This window comes from Tachysurus vachellii, chromosome 13, assembly GCF_030014155.1.
Source record: "Tachysurus vachellii isolate PV-2020 chromosome 13, HZAU_Pvac_v1, whole genome shotgun sequence".
In the NCBI taxonomy this organism is placed as follows: domain Eukaryota; kingdom Metazoa; phylum Chordata; class Actinopteri; order Siluriformes; family Bagridae; genus Tachysurus; species Tachysurus vachellii.
Window position 1 is genome coordinate 15,740,565 of NC_083472.1, and position 15,511 is coordinate 15,756,075.

General features: G+C 36.0%; 3 protein-coding genes across 5 annotated transcripts in view; 1 reads left to right on the forward strand and 2 right to left on the reverse strand.

Moving 5' to 3' along the window:
• The window catches only part of st3gal5 (ST3 beta-galactoside alpha-2,3-sialyltransferase 5), a 43,556-nt gene extending 41,543 nt beyond the window's left edge, over nucleotides 1-2,013 (forward strand). Inside the window, exon 7 of the mRNA XM_060885170.1 lies at nucleotides 836-2,013. Within this exon, the coding sequence (XP_060741153.1) occupies nucleotides 836-1,093 (258 nt within the window). The 3' untranslated portion in view covers nucleotides 1,094-2,013. The remainder of the gene's footprint in view (nucleotides 1-835) is intronic.
• hdac3 (histone deacetylase 3) overlaps nucleotides 1-15,511 on the reverse strand; it is a 448,843-nt gene that overhangs the window by 408,202 nt on the left and 25,130 nt on the right. The gene's annotated exons all lie outside the window — the stretch shown is intronic.
• On the reverse strand, nucleotides 10,432-12,849 carry LOC132856345 (cytochrome b-c1 complex subunit 8). 2 transcript variants are annotated; one of them, XM_060885901.1, is made up of 3 exons: nucleotides 12,691-12,849; nucleotides 11,854-12,020; nucleotides 10,432-10,595 (listed from the first exon to the last, which is right to left on the reverse strand). In XM_060885901.1, exons 2-3 carry the CDS (start codon nucleotides 12,005-12,007, stop codon nucleotides 10,501-10,503), a joined length of 249 nt encoding a protein of 82 aa, XP_060741884.1. In that variant the 5' UTR covers nucleotides 12,008-12,020; nucleotides 12,691-12,849; the 3' UTR covers nucleotides 10,432-10,500. The 2 variants fall into 2 exon arrangements, with proteins under 2 accessions (XP_060741884.1, XP_060741885.1); XM_060885902.1 differs by having other exon boundaries at nucleotides 12,696-12,802.

A 15,511-nucleotide genomic window follows, 5' to 3' on the forward strand; every position in this document is an offset into this window, starting at 1 on the left:
TATTTAAATTTCCACTACACTTCACCAGATACAATGGCAGTGTCTTGGGATATTAACGTGATAAAAATGTGTTTCAAGTACAGTAGCTGATGTAGGGCAGGATGCAATCTTGCAGACTCCAGGCCCGGTTTGTGTAGCAGTCTAAGGTTGCATGGCAGTTCCTACAGTGTGTCATTTAACTGCTAGACATGGTAGACATGTTCACCAAGGTTTCTGACATACATCTTGGTCAAAATATTATTTGCAGTGTCAACTATGTGTATGGACCCAAAGTTAATACATCTATGCTTAACTTGGCTGAACCATGATATGTGATCTATGTTTTATGATTGCATCTATGACCCCGAAACCTTCTCACTAAGTTCTTACTGGTTCTGCATTAGTTATGAGTAGCGGAGAACCCTGGAGATAATTAGGTGTATATAGAACTAGAAGTACATGCAATGATGTTCACTTTTATCCTCCTAAAAACTGTCGGGAATGGTGTATTTTTTTTTTTTTAAATGTTCCTATTCTGAACATTCATAACTGTTGCCTCTTAACTAGTCCCTTTGCCAAATTCCAATTTTTTAATTTGGTATACCTAAACCACCATTTAGGTACCCATTTAAAATGGTAAAAAAAAAAAAAAAAAAAAAGAATTAGAATTCTAATACTTAACTATAATACTGAAATTTGTTAAGTCAGTGGAAATATGAAATGTCAAAAACATACAAAACATAGACAGAAACAGCTTGTGATGCCAGTTTCTTCTTATGAAGGCAATTGTTTGTTTGTTTGTTTTTTGTACTAAAAAGATCCTTAGTTTTTTTCTGTTCTTTTTTTGTGTGTCTAGAATGTTCCCACCTTAGGGGTATCTGCTGTTAACCTGGCAACCTACTTGTGTGATGAAGTCAGTTTAGCAGGCTTTGGCTACAACCTTAGCCAGAAGGAGATGCCACTGCATTACTACGATAACCTACCAATGACTGCTATGTTGAAGCAAGCTATGCACAATGTGGACCATGAGACAGTTTTTCTGCAGAGATTGGTTGCAACTGGCAGCATTTTGGACCTTACTGGGGGTGTACATTGCAGTTTCTGCTCAAAATAAAGCCACGTTGCACTAATGTTGGGATGTTTTGACAGCCCAAAGATGGAATACAGTGTTTTACTTGCAATTAATACATGTTGCATTTTATTTCTTTGGTTTTATATGATTATATATATATATATATATATATATATATATATATATATATATATATATATATATATATATATATATATATACACGTATATATATATAATCAGGTTACATTGTTCTGATTAGACTAGTGTTATTATATACTGATTGTGAAAGTGTATTTTATTTTATATTTTTATTAATTGCCATGTACTTTAATTTTCATACTTTGCTGTTTTTTTTTTTTAATAAAAAGGTTTGGACTCTGGTGGCCAATCTTTATGTTCTCTAGCAAATTATTTTTTTTCCCCCCGATTAGCCTCACTGATTAGTGGATATCGGATACAAAGGCTACACGGATGTTTTATCCCAGTTTTTTCATGTTGTGCCTTTTTAAATGCTTTTACTTTTTTACTATTAAACATAGTTCTTCTGTTGTTTTTTTTAATGATTCGATTTCACTAAAAAGAAGGCTCTTAGCTATCTGCATCATGCAGACATAGGTCAAGAGCTTTGGATAATGTATGTTAAACATAAGAATGGGGAAAATATTTTCTCAGGCTCATGTACACTGAAAAATTGATTAGACAATCACCTGGATTTTTTTTTAGTTTTCATCTATCTCGGTTTGGTGCTAATTCTTAATGCTCAAACCATTAATGCTCAAACCATCTCAAACCAACAACCATGTCATAGAGATTTTGCCCATTCCATAGTTTGATGTGAACATTGCTTTGCCTGAATCTGCATGATTTAATGTATTGTACTGCTACCACATAGACTGACTGGATAAATGCATAAATGTGCAGATGTGGCATGTTCAATAAAACTAACATACCCTAATCATGTTTCTCGTCTTACTGTGATGGAAAGATTTGTATTAAATATAATACTACACTACTAAAACTTCTATTTTCTTCTATCTATTTTTAAAATTCTGGTGATGGATATACTAAATTGTCCTTACTTGCTGACCATTCAAACTATACAGTGAGGCAATTTGTTAATCATATCTATTTCAAATTTATACAAACACTGTTCCTCTTTCCATATAATTTTTATTTCATTAAAGGTAGATTTTCTAAGCAATGATCACCACCCACAGTGGCGTTGGAACATGGTAAACCATTGTAGCACCATGGTCTTTGCTGAGTTTGCTGAGAACAATCTGCCCTCAACATCCAGAAGACCAATAACCTTATACATCTAGACTACTGGTGGATCCACACAACCCTATGTAATTCAGTGGGCTAAGGTAAAGTGGCACTCAGCTATAAGTACCATGGTGACAACATCTCCAAAGCTCTAACCTGTCTCAACACCTCCATTACCTGTGTAATCAAAAATGCGCCTTTATCCAGAGCAACTTACATTACCATCTAATTTATTTAAACCTCACTTGTCCACACAGATATTAGTAAATTTTTATTGCCATATTATTGAAAGCCCACTGATGAACTACATCTAAGTGTGGTACCAATCATCACCAAGGTGGTGCACAGCTATCCTCCATCGAGAACATAAATTCTTTGTACAGAAGGCGTCATAAAGGAATCTCCGTCTTCAAGTCAAGAAGCTTTTATTGTCATTTCAACCATACAGTGGTGTGAAAACATGTCCTGATTTTTTTATTTTTTTGCACATTTGTCACAAATTAAGGTTTCAGATCATCAAACAAATTTAAATATTAGGCAAAGATACTGCAGGGGGGTCCATTGAAGGTGATAGCTGGTTCTGGATGTACCTCATGACGAGCCTCTCGAAGCACTTAATTACGATGGGTGTGAGTGTGGCGCGATGATAATTGTTTGGCATGAGGACAATGGTGGTTTTCTTGAGGCATTTAGGAACAACAGTGCCGCTCACGGAAATGTTGAAGATGTCAGTCAAGACATACACTAGCTTTTCTTCACATTTACTGAGCACTCTGCCAGGAATGTTGTCTGGTGTAGTAGGACCGTAGGTTAACTCTGCATAGAGTTCTTCTCACATCGGTCGTTTACCTGGTTACTGGGGGGAGGGATGGTCTTCCTTGCTGCTACATTGCTCTGCACCTCAATCCGAGCATAGAAGTTGTTCAGCACATCTGGGAGGGAGATGCCACGATCACATGGCAGGTGAAGTTGTCTTAGTTTGTGATCGCCTGGATGCCTTGCCACATGCGCAGGGTGTCTCTGCTGACCAGAAAGTGGCTGATGGATTTCATAGAGCACCGATTCATAATTTGCATAATTGAAATCCTCTGCGATAATAAACAGTCTTAATTAATAAATAATAATAGCCGCATAGAGTTCACATAATGCCACCTGAGCATTAGCACTGGTGGGAATGTACACTCTGACAATGAAAACAGTGGTGAATTTACGTGATAAATAAAATGTCCTGCAGCTAACAGTCACAAACTCCACTAGCGATCAGCAGTAACTAGAAACAAGCACAGAGTTCTTGCACCATTTCATGTTGATATAAACACACACACCACTACTGCATGCCTTATTGCATAGAGCTGCATTTCTGTCAGCATGAAACAACATGAGGATGTGTAGCTGAATGGCGGCAGCTGGAACTCCATTCCGGATCTGCAAGTCATGTGGCAACAGCAACAAAATAGTAGATACAGTTGAATAGCTACAGGTAATGTTCACAAACATAAGAATGGGGGAAACTGTGATCTCCATTAATTCAAAAGTTGTTTAAAGGAGGAGGAAAGACAGTGCAGAAAAACATTATGCCCTACCTGAAGGTAAACAGGGAAGACCTAAACCAATTAAAGCAGATTGTAAGGCATATAGGATGGACGGGGAAGAAGCAGAAAGTATTTAGGGAAGCAGGTTAAGAAGGCAAATGACACAATATGATTAAAAAAAAAAAAACAGCCTGAATGCCCTTACACGCTGGATCCTTATTTGATTGAGGTAAAACGGAAATCATAAAATTGGGATCCTGAAATGGACTCAACTCCCACTCCTCTATATGCTCTAAAGCAAAAAGGCATGGTGTACTCTACTCTAAACCATATCCCCAGGTCTCTACCCCAAGAGAAGACAAGTGACCAATGACACAGAGCCAAACTAAGAAAGAAAGGAAAGTCAAAGAATAGGACTATGTTGATGGTACCTTTCAATTACAATTGTTAGAAACTACAGGGGTGTGCCATCCTGATTTTTAGACTTTGGACAGACAATGATTTTTGAAGATTCCATTACCCACGTTTGAAGTCCTGTGAATAAGCTAACCTTGTTTTGAAAGTGTCCGGTTTAGACAGGCTGTTACATAGGTTGTTGCTGATTGTAAAACACAGATTCCTTTCAGAATTAATCTGTTCAACATCACTTCTCTAGCACTAAGACCAATCAAATCCTCCAGAGTGGCTTTTAACCAGGAGTAGCAGCTGGAGTGAAAAGCACTTGCCTTTCCTAGAAAACTCAGCTTAAAAGAAAATTAATTAGAAAAAAAGAGAAAACTTGCACCCTGGTATACCACATACACTCCTTAACCTTCATATTTTCCCTGGGTCTTTTTGACTCGGCTGGAAGATTTTAATGTGTCATAACTTAATGTGTCATAATATGTGGGTTTTCTTCCACATATTTGCCTGAAATTTTTGTTCCAAATTATGAACTTTGCAAGCAAAATTAATTTTGTCTATTTTCGTTGAACTATGTGTTCAGAACAATATATACTTTGTGTTTTGGAACAGCTTGGGTCATTTTGACCCGGCCACATTTAGTGGGGCAATAGGTCACACTTTTGCCCTTTTCAGTGCAATGAACATACATACAGACACAAAAATGCACACATAAAATGTCCACTAACACACGCACCCAAAACACCCCCCCCCACACACACACACACAAACACACAAATTGGACATTGCATTTCAGTTGGCGCGTGCGCGCACACACACACATTCATATTTCTATAAAGAAGTTCAAAAATAAAATACATTTGTTTTGTAAATCATATTTGTTTCCTCTCTCTCATTTATACATTTTGTTGCATCAGTAAGCTTTGGCCTGGAGATACAGTATGCTAAGTAATGTTTGACATTCATCAGTCAGTGGTTATCCAAAATAATATTTAATAATTTCTGCTTATTTTACTCAAAACATGGCATAATTTTATAAGGTTTATCGTTCATAAATTAAGTATAATAAAAAAAACATAAGGAGTGTAAAAGAAGTTTTATTCACATGAAACTATGCCATGTTTTTGAGTGTGTGTGTGTGTGTGTGTAGCCTGTTGTATTTGATCAGATCACATTAGGTGGGCAACTTAGATATTACAAGTGTAAAATAGATATTACACACAGAATGGTGATAATTGTAGAATTTTTGATTTATAAGCATTCAAGTCAATTTGGCCTGGAAAAAAACAGGTTTTATTATTTGCTGACATTAAAAATGGTCAAAATGGTTTCAAAACAATCTCCTGCCTTTGAAGTATACCAGCCTGTAATTGTGCATCAACTTTTGTGCCTCTATAGTGAAAATAATTCAATATTTCTGTTTTTTTTACTAGAAAATGAGGCATTTTTGCATATTAATGAGGTTTATTATACCAAATATTACAAAAATCTTTTCAAAATATATGTTAATATGTTGGAAACAAGTTAGAATAAAAAGGTGAAAAAATCATATATACTTCATTTTTTATAAGCAGTCAAAACAGACAAGGTCAAGTTGACTCAGCGCTCCTAATTTGTATAGGATATTATAACATAAATGGACTCAAACTAAATTGGTCTTGTTTCAAGCAGCATGGAAGGAAACATAAAATCTTAGTGCTGTTAGATCAGCATACATATTCGCCCTAATTGTAGATAACAAAAATAACATTTTATTTAATACTTCAGCAAAATTAACTAGGAATAAAACCATTGCAAAATGCACGCCATCGATATGCATCAGCAATGACGAGAATATTATGCAAAAAAAACTTAATCTTAGAATATTAATTTAAAACCAGACGATAGCTAATCAGATGGAAAACAATGTTACTATATCTGATCAGCACTTAGAATGTTTCACTCTCTTTTAAGAGTCCAATTTAATTTAACTATTTTCTTCTTCAATATCATCAACTTGTGTACTAGATCCCTTAGTTGCATGTTTCTTTAAACAGATAATACCAGTAGCAACCAAACCCTTTTTGAAAGGGATGTTAAAAGGGGTGCCTTTCTCTTGAAGCTCATGTATATACTATCACTAGGGTAGCCTTCTTTCATGTTATAAATATTGCTAAGATAAGAAATATAATGTCACTACAAGATGAAAAAAATGTCATGCTTTTGTTGCCTCTAGGTTGGATTATTGTAATGTCTTATTATCTTGATGTTCCAATTGGTGTATAAGCAAGCTTCAGTTAGTCCAGAATTCAGTAGCTAACTAGATGGACATCTGGAAAACCATGGGACCACAATGGATAGAAACACTTGTCTCCATGTTTGCAGGCTATGACAACCTATTTTCTGACGCAGTCTTCTGGCATTACTTAATTTTTAGTGCACATGACAAGCATCACATTAGTAGCCAGAGATATTTACTATTAAAACAGCATTTTAAACCAATTTTTGCCAGACATCTAAACCATAGTTTGGTGCACAAGTTGTCCTTTCAGCTAAAATTGATTACTATGTAACCGTCTCTTTGAATAAAAACTTTGTTTCATAAAATCTTTTGTCACTTAGCACTAATTATTGTTCAATTTCCACAATACATTAATTTACAATGCTGTGAAAAAAGACAAACACCACATTAAAGTTTTTTAACAAAAGGAATTTTGGCACTTTAGGCATGTGCGTTTTGCAATAACCTGTCTAAATCTAGAAAAATGTTATTATACCTTACATTTGTCACGACACATGGCCAAAATGTGAACCAGGGGCAGAAATCAGCATTAAATAAATTCAGTAAATCTAATAAATCTAGTACATTATTAACCTCAGTAATCTGTCTGGTGTGGTCATGAGCAAATATATGGTACCATAATATCAAAATCAAAAGATCAGAAAAAAGAAGGTTGTTCAAAAAGAAGGTTGTTAAGCCTCATGAACACTATCTTAATTACAATCTAAAAATACACAATTATATTGTACAAAGTACTACTCTAGTATCCAGTGGAGCTACAATGCTCTAGAATCTAAGCATAAGCCACATATTCTGAAATGATTTTTTTGTACTCCAATTTACATAGTCCTGTACACTGGAAATAAAAACTAATATTTAATATATAAAAGAGCACTATATTGCAGAAAATCCAGTCCAGTGACATGTTTTTCTAATTATGGTTATGGACAAACAGGGTTACGAACAAGATACCCTTTTGTTAACTTTGAATAAATAGTGCCAAAGGTGCTTTTTAGATCTGGATATGCGTTTAAATTGTTTAAAATTTGTACAGCCATGGCCAAAGGTTTTTAGAATGATACAAATATTAATTTTAATTCTGTTTCCTCAGTGTTTTATCTTTTTGTCAGATGTTACTATGGTATACTGAAGTGTCATAAGTGTCAAAGGTTTTTATTGACAGTTACATTAAGTTTATGCAAAGAGTCAATATTTGCAATTCTGTCCCTATTTTTTCAAGACCTCCGCACTTCGCCCTGGCATGCTGTCAATTAACTTCTGGGCCACATCCTGACTGATGGCAGCCCATTCTTGCATAATTAATGCTTGGAGTCCGTCAGAATTTGTGGGTTTTTGTTTGTCCACCCACATCTTAGGGCTTGACCACAAGTTCACAATGGGATTAAGGTATTGGTAGTTTCCTGACCATGGACCCAAAATTTTTATGTTTTGTTCCCAGAGCCACTTATCACTTTTTCCTTATGGCATGGTGTTCAATCATGCTAGAAAAAAAGGCAATGTTTCGTCACCAAAATGTTCTTCGAAGGTTAGGAAAAGTTTCTCTCTTAGGGTGCTTTTGTACCATTCTTTATTCATGGCTGTGTTCTTAGGCAAAATTGTGAGTGTCCCCACTCCCTTGGCTGAGCAGCAACCCCACACATGAATGGTCTCAGGATGCTTTACTGTTAGGGCATGACCCAGAACTCATGGCAGTGCTCACCTTTTCTTCTCCAGACAAGCTTTTATTCTGGCTGCCCCAAACAATCGGGAAGTGATTCATCAGAGAAAATGACTTTACCCCAGTCCTCAGCAGTCCAATCCCTGTACGTTCTGCAGAATACCAGTCTGTCCCTGATGTGTATCCTGGAGAGAAGTGGCTTCTGTGCTGCCTTTCTTGACACTAAGCCATCTTCCAAAAGTTTTGGAACACTCTTCATAACATTCTGGATTATATGCAAATTGCCATCATAAAAACTAAGGCAATAGACTTTGTAAAAATTAATGTGTTTCATTCTCAAAACTTTTGTCCACAGCTCTACATGTTGCTCACTTTGCATTAAAAGCCTGCATCGTTCATTATATAGTACCTATACAAAAACAGTCACGCTAGAAATGTCAAGCATGTTAAGTATGCTGAAAAAAGTCACATACTCAGGTTACCTGATAAGATTTGTGTCATTTGCAATTCATTTGTGTCTACAGTATATGTACTAACAAGACGTCACCTAATGACATCCTCATAGAATCAAGGTGCAATGTCTTGTGCATTTTGAATGCTTGGTTATTTGAGGTCTGTCTCTGTTCACCTCTCACGTCAAGATATTTCCATTAACAGAGCTACCACACACTGTATTTTTTCACTGCAATCACAATTTTACATGGTTCAAAAAGTTCAACAGGATCAGAAATAGACAGGTTCACATTTCTTAATAAAAGAAATGAATATTTAATGGAGTGTCCTAATTGTTTCACATGACATATATTCATATATAAAAACATGGAATCAACACACTTGGAAGAAATTCACACTTGCAACAAATTTGAGACAGCTGCCTGGGAGCAACCAACTTCTTTGGCCACACTTCGTGTTGAAATTTCTTGTTGAATGAGTTTTATAATACTTTCCACTGTTTCAACTATCAACTCTTTCATTGGAACCATGTTTCCTTTCCATTAGCCAAGTCCAACAGCTTGTTAAGGCATGTAGGCACTCCCTTTTAACTGATGACTAATTAGTATTGTTAGACTTGTCCTGGTCTTTGTTTTAGAAATGGAAATCAAAACATCATTCCATAATTTTTTCCTCAATTTTTTTCCTATACTTGATCTGGAAAAAGAAGCCATAATGTTAAGCTATTGAACAAAACATTTTTTGCGCTACATCAGTGATTTGTGTGTTTGCTATAAAGTAAAAAATCTGAGTGAATTTCTTCCAAGTTTTTTACTTTTCAGCGATTTCTTTTGACAGATGATCTCATGTTCTCATGCACCTTCTGATACAACGTAGAATTCATAGTGGATTATATGATGAGCTGACCAGGTCCTGCTGGAGCATAGCATCCTAAACCATAACAGTTCCATCTCTATGTTTCACAGTTGAGGGTAGGGTTATTTTGCGGAAATGTTCGGTCATGGTCAACAAATATTAGTAAATTTTAGACTCATCTGTCCAAAGCACATTATTCCAGAAGTCTTGGCCTTTGTCTCTGTGAATTCTGAGTGCCCTCATTTTTCTTAGACAGCAAAGTTTCCTCCTTGCACAACTCCCATGATAAAAGGTGTTGTCTTTCTGTTTGTAGATTCATGCAGGTTGACTTCAACTGTAGCAAGAGCTTGCTAGGTCAAGATGATATAGGGTTTTTGGAGACTTCTTTACGCATCTTGCAGTCTGCTTTTCAGACAGGGAGATGGCTGATTGAGAACTTTTTATATGTGATACGCCTGTTGGTAATTTTATCCAGTTTAAGTACAAATAAAAAAAAAATTTCATATTTCTTGAATCTTCCAATATTGTTAAAATGAAGATCAAATGGCCATATGGCTTTCATGGGGTGTCCTAATTTTACATGATCGGTGTGTGTGTGTTAAAGGTGGCAATTCACAATATTAAGAACTAAATGTATGCAAACTTTTGCATGGGATTGAGAACAGGTATTTCATTATTTTTTTGTGCCATTCTGTTATGCCTTACAGTTCTATAAGAAATAAAATAGATTTTGCCTTTTCGCTCGTTTTCTTTAAAAAAATAAATCTTGCAAATTCTCCCAAAGGTATGCAAATTGTGTCAACATTTGGATCATTCAATTATATTCATTCTCACATATGCCTAAGAGCTTCGATGTTATACCATCCAATCACAAAATAATGTCTTGCTCTTTGGACAAATATATTTTAGAATAAATGAGTCACAAGCCCTGCTTTTCACTCAATACAATCCTTTTTAATTATAAATAACAGAGAGCACAAAGAAAGAGATAAAGACTTGGTTCACATGTCATTCTCAAAGTCCATAGCATTCTTCCTCTTGCTCTGCTCATGAACATGATTGCCCCATGTGTATGTAAGGTACATCAAAATCATTGCTGTGACAGAAACAGAACAGAAATTATTACCTTTTAAACACAAATGCACAGCCATAATTAGAATTAGATTATGATTAAAATTGATCATAGAACAGAATTAACAATCAACATTAACAGCATGTATTTGTATAGAACACATACTTTTGACAGATTTTGAGAAATATACAAATTTGTTTTCATTCCTTAATGAAATTCCCTCATCAAGAATCCTTATCAGCCCCATACACCTGACAGACATTACAAAATAAATCAATAAAAATTGAGCTTTTGAAACAATGTCAGACCAAACTGCTTTTTTGGTTATTGTAACAGTACCCAACATGCTTTAAGGGAAGTATTTAGAAGGCATTCTTCAAAACTTTAGTGTTACAGTTTGGGGTTACACTTTTCTGTCCATCACTGGAGAACTGCTGAAATATTTAAGTAATATCTGACCATTTTCCAAAAGTGTTTTCTTTGACAATGAAAAAATTAGCTATAGAGGGTGACAAAATTGTCTAAATTATATAAATAAGATGGACTACATGAGTATGACTGCAGAAAAAAAAAAAAAAAAAACGTGATCTGTACTTGGTCTCCACAAGCATACCTGATTTTTTTTTTTTTTAAATGCGGAATAGTTTTGCATGAAGCACTAATCCAAGCTTCTCAACAAGCCCAGCTAGTCCACCAAAAATAAATAAAATTGACTGTTATTAGTATTTTGGCCTGTGTAACATTCTATACCTACAGCTATTACAAGGTTTAGGAGAATTATTAATATTTTCCATCTTGTCTCAGACATGAGCCAGGCTAAATGTTAACCACTTGAAACAGAGCTGAAAATTATTTTTTTCCTAAATAAACCATAAACCTCAGGAAAGCATTGCTTTAGATGATTTAAATCTAGATTTAACATTAACTTGTTCCACCTAGCTTCTCCTTAGTTCTTGGGTGTATATTTGTAGTACTTCTCAATGCATTTTGCCAGTTACATCTAGCATAAGCTCAAGTGTTTGTGTACTTGATTGGAAATGATGTTACAATACCAGATGTTACAATATTTAAGAAACAATCTACAGACACTCTCTGCATACCACATGCATGCTAATGATATTTCAGACATTTCAAATTGTTTTTGCCCAAGCAAGCAAAACATGAAATGGGACAGTACATTTTCACTTATTTGGTGGACCTGCTAAATTATTTGTACAAATCAATGTAAAAAAAATTAAACAACTGTACAATAAAATGCAAGTCCAAGTACTAAGGTACTTACGAGGTGCAACCTTGAATATAGATGATGAAAATCGTCTCCAAACATTGGGGATTCCCTTTGAAAAGAAGTGGGGGAAAGCCCTCTGTTCAAAGGGTGAAATGCTGTAGGTAATTATGTGTCTTATTTTGGCCAAGTCTCCAAAGTGACGTCCCATTGTGTCAAAAGAGCTGTTTCAAGAGACATTACATCAGTTTTTGTACAAATAATAATAATAATAATAATAATAATAATAATAATAATAATAAAATACGATTTTGTAAAATAAATTAAACCAATGCTATGCTTTGTCGTTTAAAGCTGAGTTCTAATTTAAGAACCAGATCTATATATACATACGACGTTAAAAATCAAACAGAGGATTTGCATTCCAAAATGGCGGCTACATGTCTGGTTTAGATAGCTAGCGTTTAGAACTGTGTTTATGAATTAACAAGCAAAAGAGATAATGATCTTCCTGTATCCGGCATAGGCCATAATTGTGGCTAAACTATGAAATCATACCTTCAACCCTTGAACTTTAGTAATCTGCTAAAACGTAAAATATATTTAAACAAGGTCACAGTTTGGAATTTAAAGCTAACTATTAATTTTAGATCCAGTTCTATACCTAGCTTACGAGGTAAAATAAAACATAGCATTTACTAGCAGCTGTTTATAAAAAACACCTACCCAAATAGACAGCGATTCAAAAGACCTTGAATGACATTCATGGAGGTTACATAAAATATAACATTAAAAACCCATTAATATAATGGGTTTCATGATTTGACCATGCAATGCATATTACTAATTGCTAAGAAAAAGAAATATAACGTAAGGGAAAATTTACGGGCCTACCTTACTTAGATACTTAAACAATTCCTCTACTTGTCGAGTGGCCGGATCTGTCCGTACTGTCGTAGTTTACGTTCTTCTTTTTCTTGTTCTTTCGAGTTTAATGGCGGTTGGCAACTCATCTTAAAGGTGCATTACCGCCACCTACTAGACTGGAGTGTGGGCACTAGAATGACGTCAAAGGAGAGAGGTATTTAAAAAAAACAAAAAACAAAAAAACAAAAACCTTTAATTCTCTCACTTAACCCAGTATTTTTCAGAAACAAAATTAATACATTGTGTATTCTCATAGATGCTTTTCCTAATAAATGCTTAAGTGTCATGCTTTGTCCATCCATGCGTGCCTTTAACTCAGCCCTATCTTCTTCATATTTTTTACAGTCTAACAGTATCAAGCATCGCGTAAGTTCTGGCAGGCCACGACGTCAAGCGTGCATCAGCTGTTAATCAGCTGGCCACGACGTCAAGCGTGCATCAGCTGTTAATCAGCTGTCCACGACGCGCACCAATCCGGTTAGGACATCCATATTACTCGACCATTTAAATTCCCATTCATTGCGCCGCTTTCTCCTCCAACCCCGACTCCACCATGCCGGAATCTGTGTTCGTGTACCAGTTCACGTCTTAAATCTCCACATATTTTTCTCTCTTTAATTATTTAATTGTTTATTTATCCATTTATTATTTGCAAAAAAAATAAATAAATGATCAATGGTTCTGTTATAGGGGGTCTATTCTATTTTCAGTTGCTGCTCTCCCCGCTCGGTCCTTGCATGCGCGTGGATTCCTGCCCAGAACAGAACCATACCGCCAACACTAACTGTATGCTATCATCTAATAAATTCTAATTTGACAAAGTGGTCCTGACAGAAATATGCTTTACTGTCTCTTGTACATTACAATCAGTGCATAATCCAGTAGGATGTTTTCCAATTCTGTACAATGTTGTATTTAAACAAGTGTGACCCATTCTAAGACGTGAGATTAGCATTCATGTTTTGTAGAGTTTTTTGCTAGTGTATCCACAGTTTCATTTCCTTCCACCCCTACATAGGCAGGAACCCAAAGGAAGCAGACATCTATTCTTTTATTGTGAATTGTGAGAAGCAAGTGGAGTATTTGATGAATGAGGTCTTGTCTACATGACGCTCTCCCAGACTGAATGCTTAATAATGCTGATAAACTGTCTGAGGCTTATGTGTTCGGATTATTTCCCTGCACCCAGCCTATAATGCCAGTAAAATTGCTACTAACTCCACAGTGTAGACTGACAGGTAATCTGTTGTCCTCATTTTGACTGCTACTTCAAACCTGGGAATGAAAAATGCTGCACCAGTACGGCCTGTTTCTCGTAGTTTACGTCTTCTTCCTCTTCATTTTTGGGTTTTATGACGGTTGGCAAACCAACTCTCGGTACATTTCCGCCACCTACTGGGATGGAGTGTGAAGAATTGAAGCAGGAGGAGAATAGTGATGGGAAGTTCGGTTCTTTTCCACGATCCGGTTCTTTCGGACAGTTCAATTTAATGAACCAGTTCAAAAATCCAGTTCACCAGTTCTTTTACGTCCTGAAGTAATGACGTCATTCACAATGACGTAATGGCGCAAATTCCATCATCCCGCTGCCGGCAGATATTAATACAATCAATTTAACACATTCGAAAAGTTCTTTGTAATCATAACTTTAGTTGAATACGTTTCTTACATTTAAGTTTTGCAACTAAAACACCCAGTACAGGCATTGATGTGCAAACGTGGATGTTTTACGTGTCTTAAAGATATAAAGTTAATAAACTAATCTTCATCAATTTACAAAAAGCGGTATATAAAAATACAGACTAACCTGCAAAACAGTCAATAGTAAAATTAACTGACACATATTGAGTGAACAGTTGTAAGATTTTTTTTGTTTTGTTTTGTTTTTTTTTTTTATAAAAATGTTTAATAGCCTATGACTAATTACTATGCATATCCCCCAATATGTATAATTTGCTCTGAAGGTTCACACATGCGCAGTATCAACAGCTAATCGGTTCTCAGTATTTCGGACGCGTCTGAAAGAACCAGTTCTCAGTTCAGTGTACTGATGATTCGCTGTATCAGTTCATCGGTTCTCGGACGCGTCCGAAACAAGCAATTCTCAGTTCTGTACTGATGATTCGCTGTATCGGTTCAGTAATTCACGCATGCGCAGTATCAACAGCTCGAGCTCACAGTTCTCACAGCACAACATGTCTCAGTTCAGTGTACAGGAGTTACATATACTCCGGGATATTAGTTTATTTAGAGTCGGACCAACTGTCAGGCATGACTGAAAGTGAGTAACTTTAGTAACTTGTGGATCAGCGCTGACTCAAGACGCGAACTGTTTAGAACGAATCAGTCCGATTTGGTGAACCGGTTCATACAGTTCACTAAAAAGAACTGGTTCAAAAGAACGATTCGTTCACAAACTGGCCATCACTAGAGGGGAAACAGAGGGCAAAAAATCCCTCTACCGATACTACCGACAAATTAGTAACAACTAGTAATTTAATTTAGGTGTCCTGGTGGTCCAGCGGTAGGAAGCTGCGCTTTCATTGTGCTACCCGAGTTGGATTCTCGTGCAGGTAACCACTGAAGCACTACCTCTCAGTGCCGGTTCCAAGCAAAATTAAAAGGTTGTGTCAGGAAATTAAATCTGCATCTCCATAAAGTTGGTCAGCAGCAGGAAGCATGAAGTGCTCTAAAACCTCCTGGTATACGGCTGCGTTGACCTTGGGCCTCAGAAAACACAGTGGACCAACACCAGCAGATGACATGGCACCCCAAACCATCACTGACT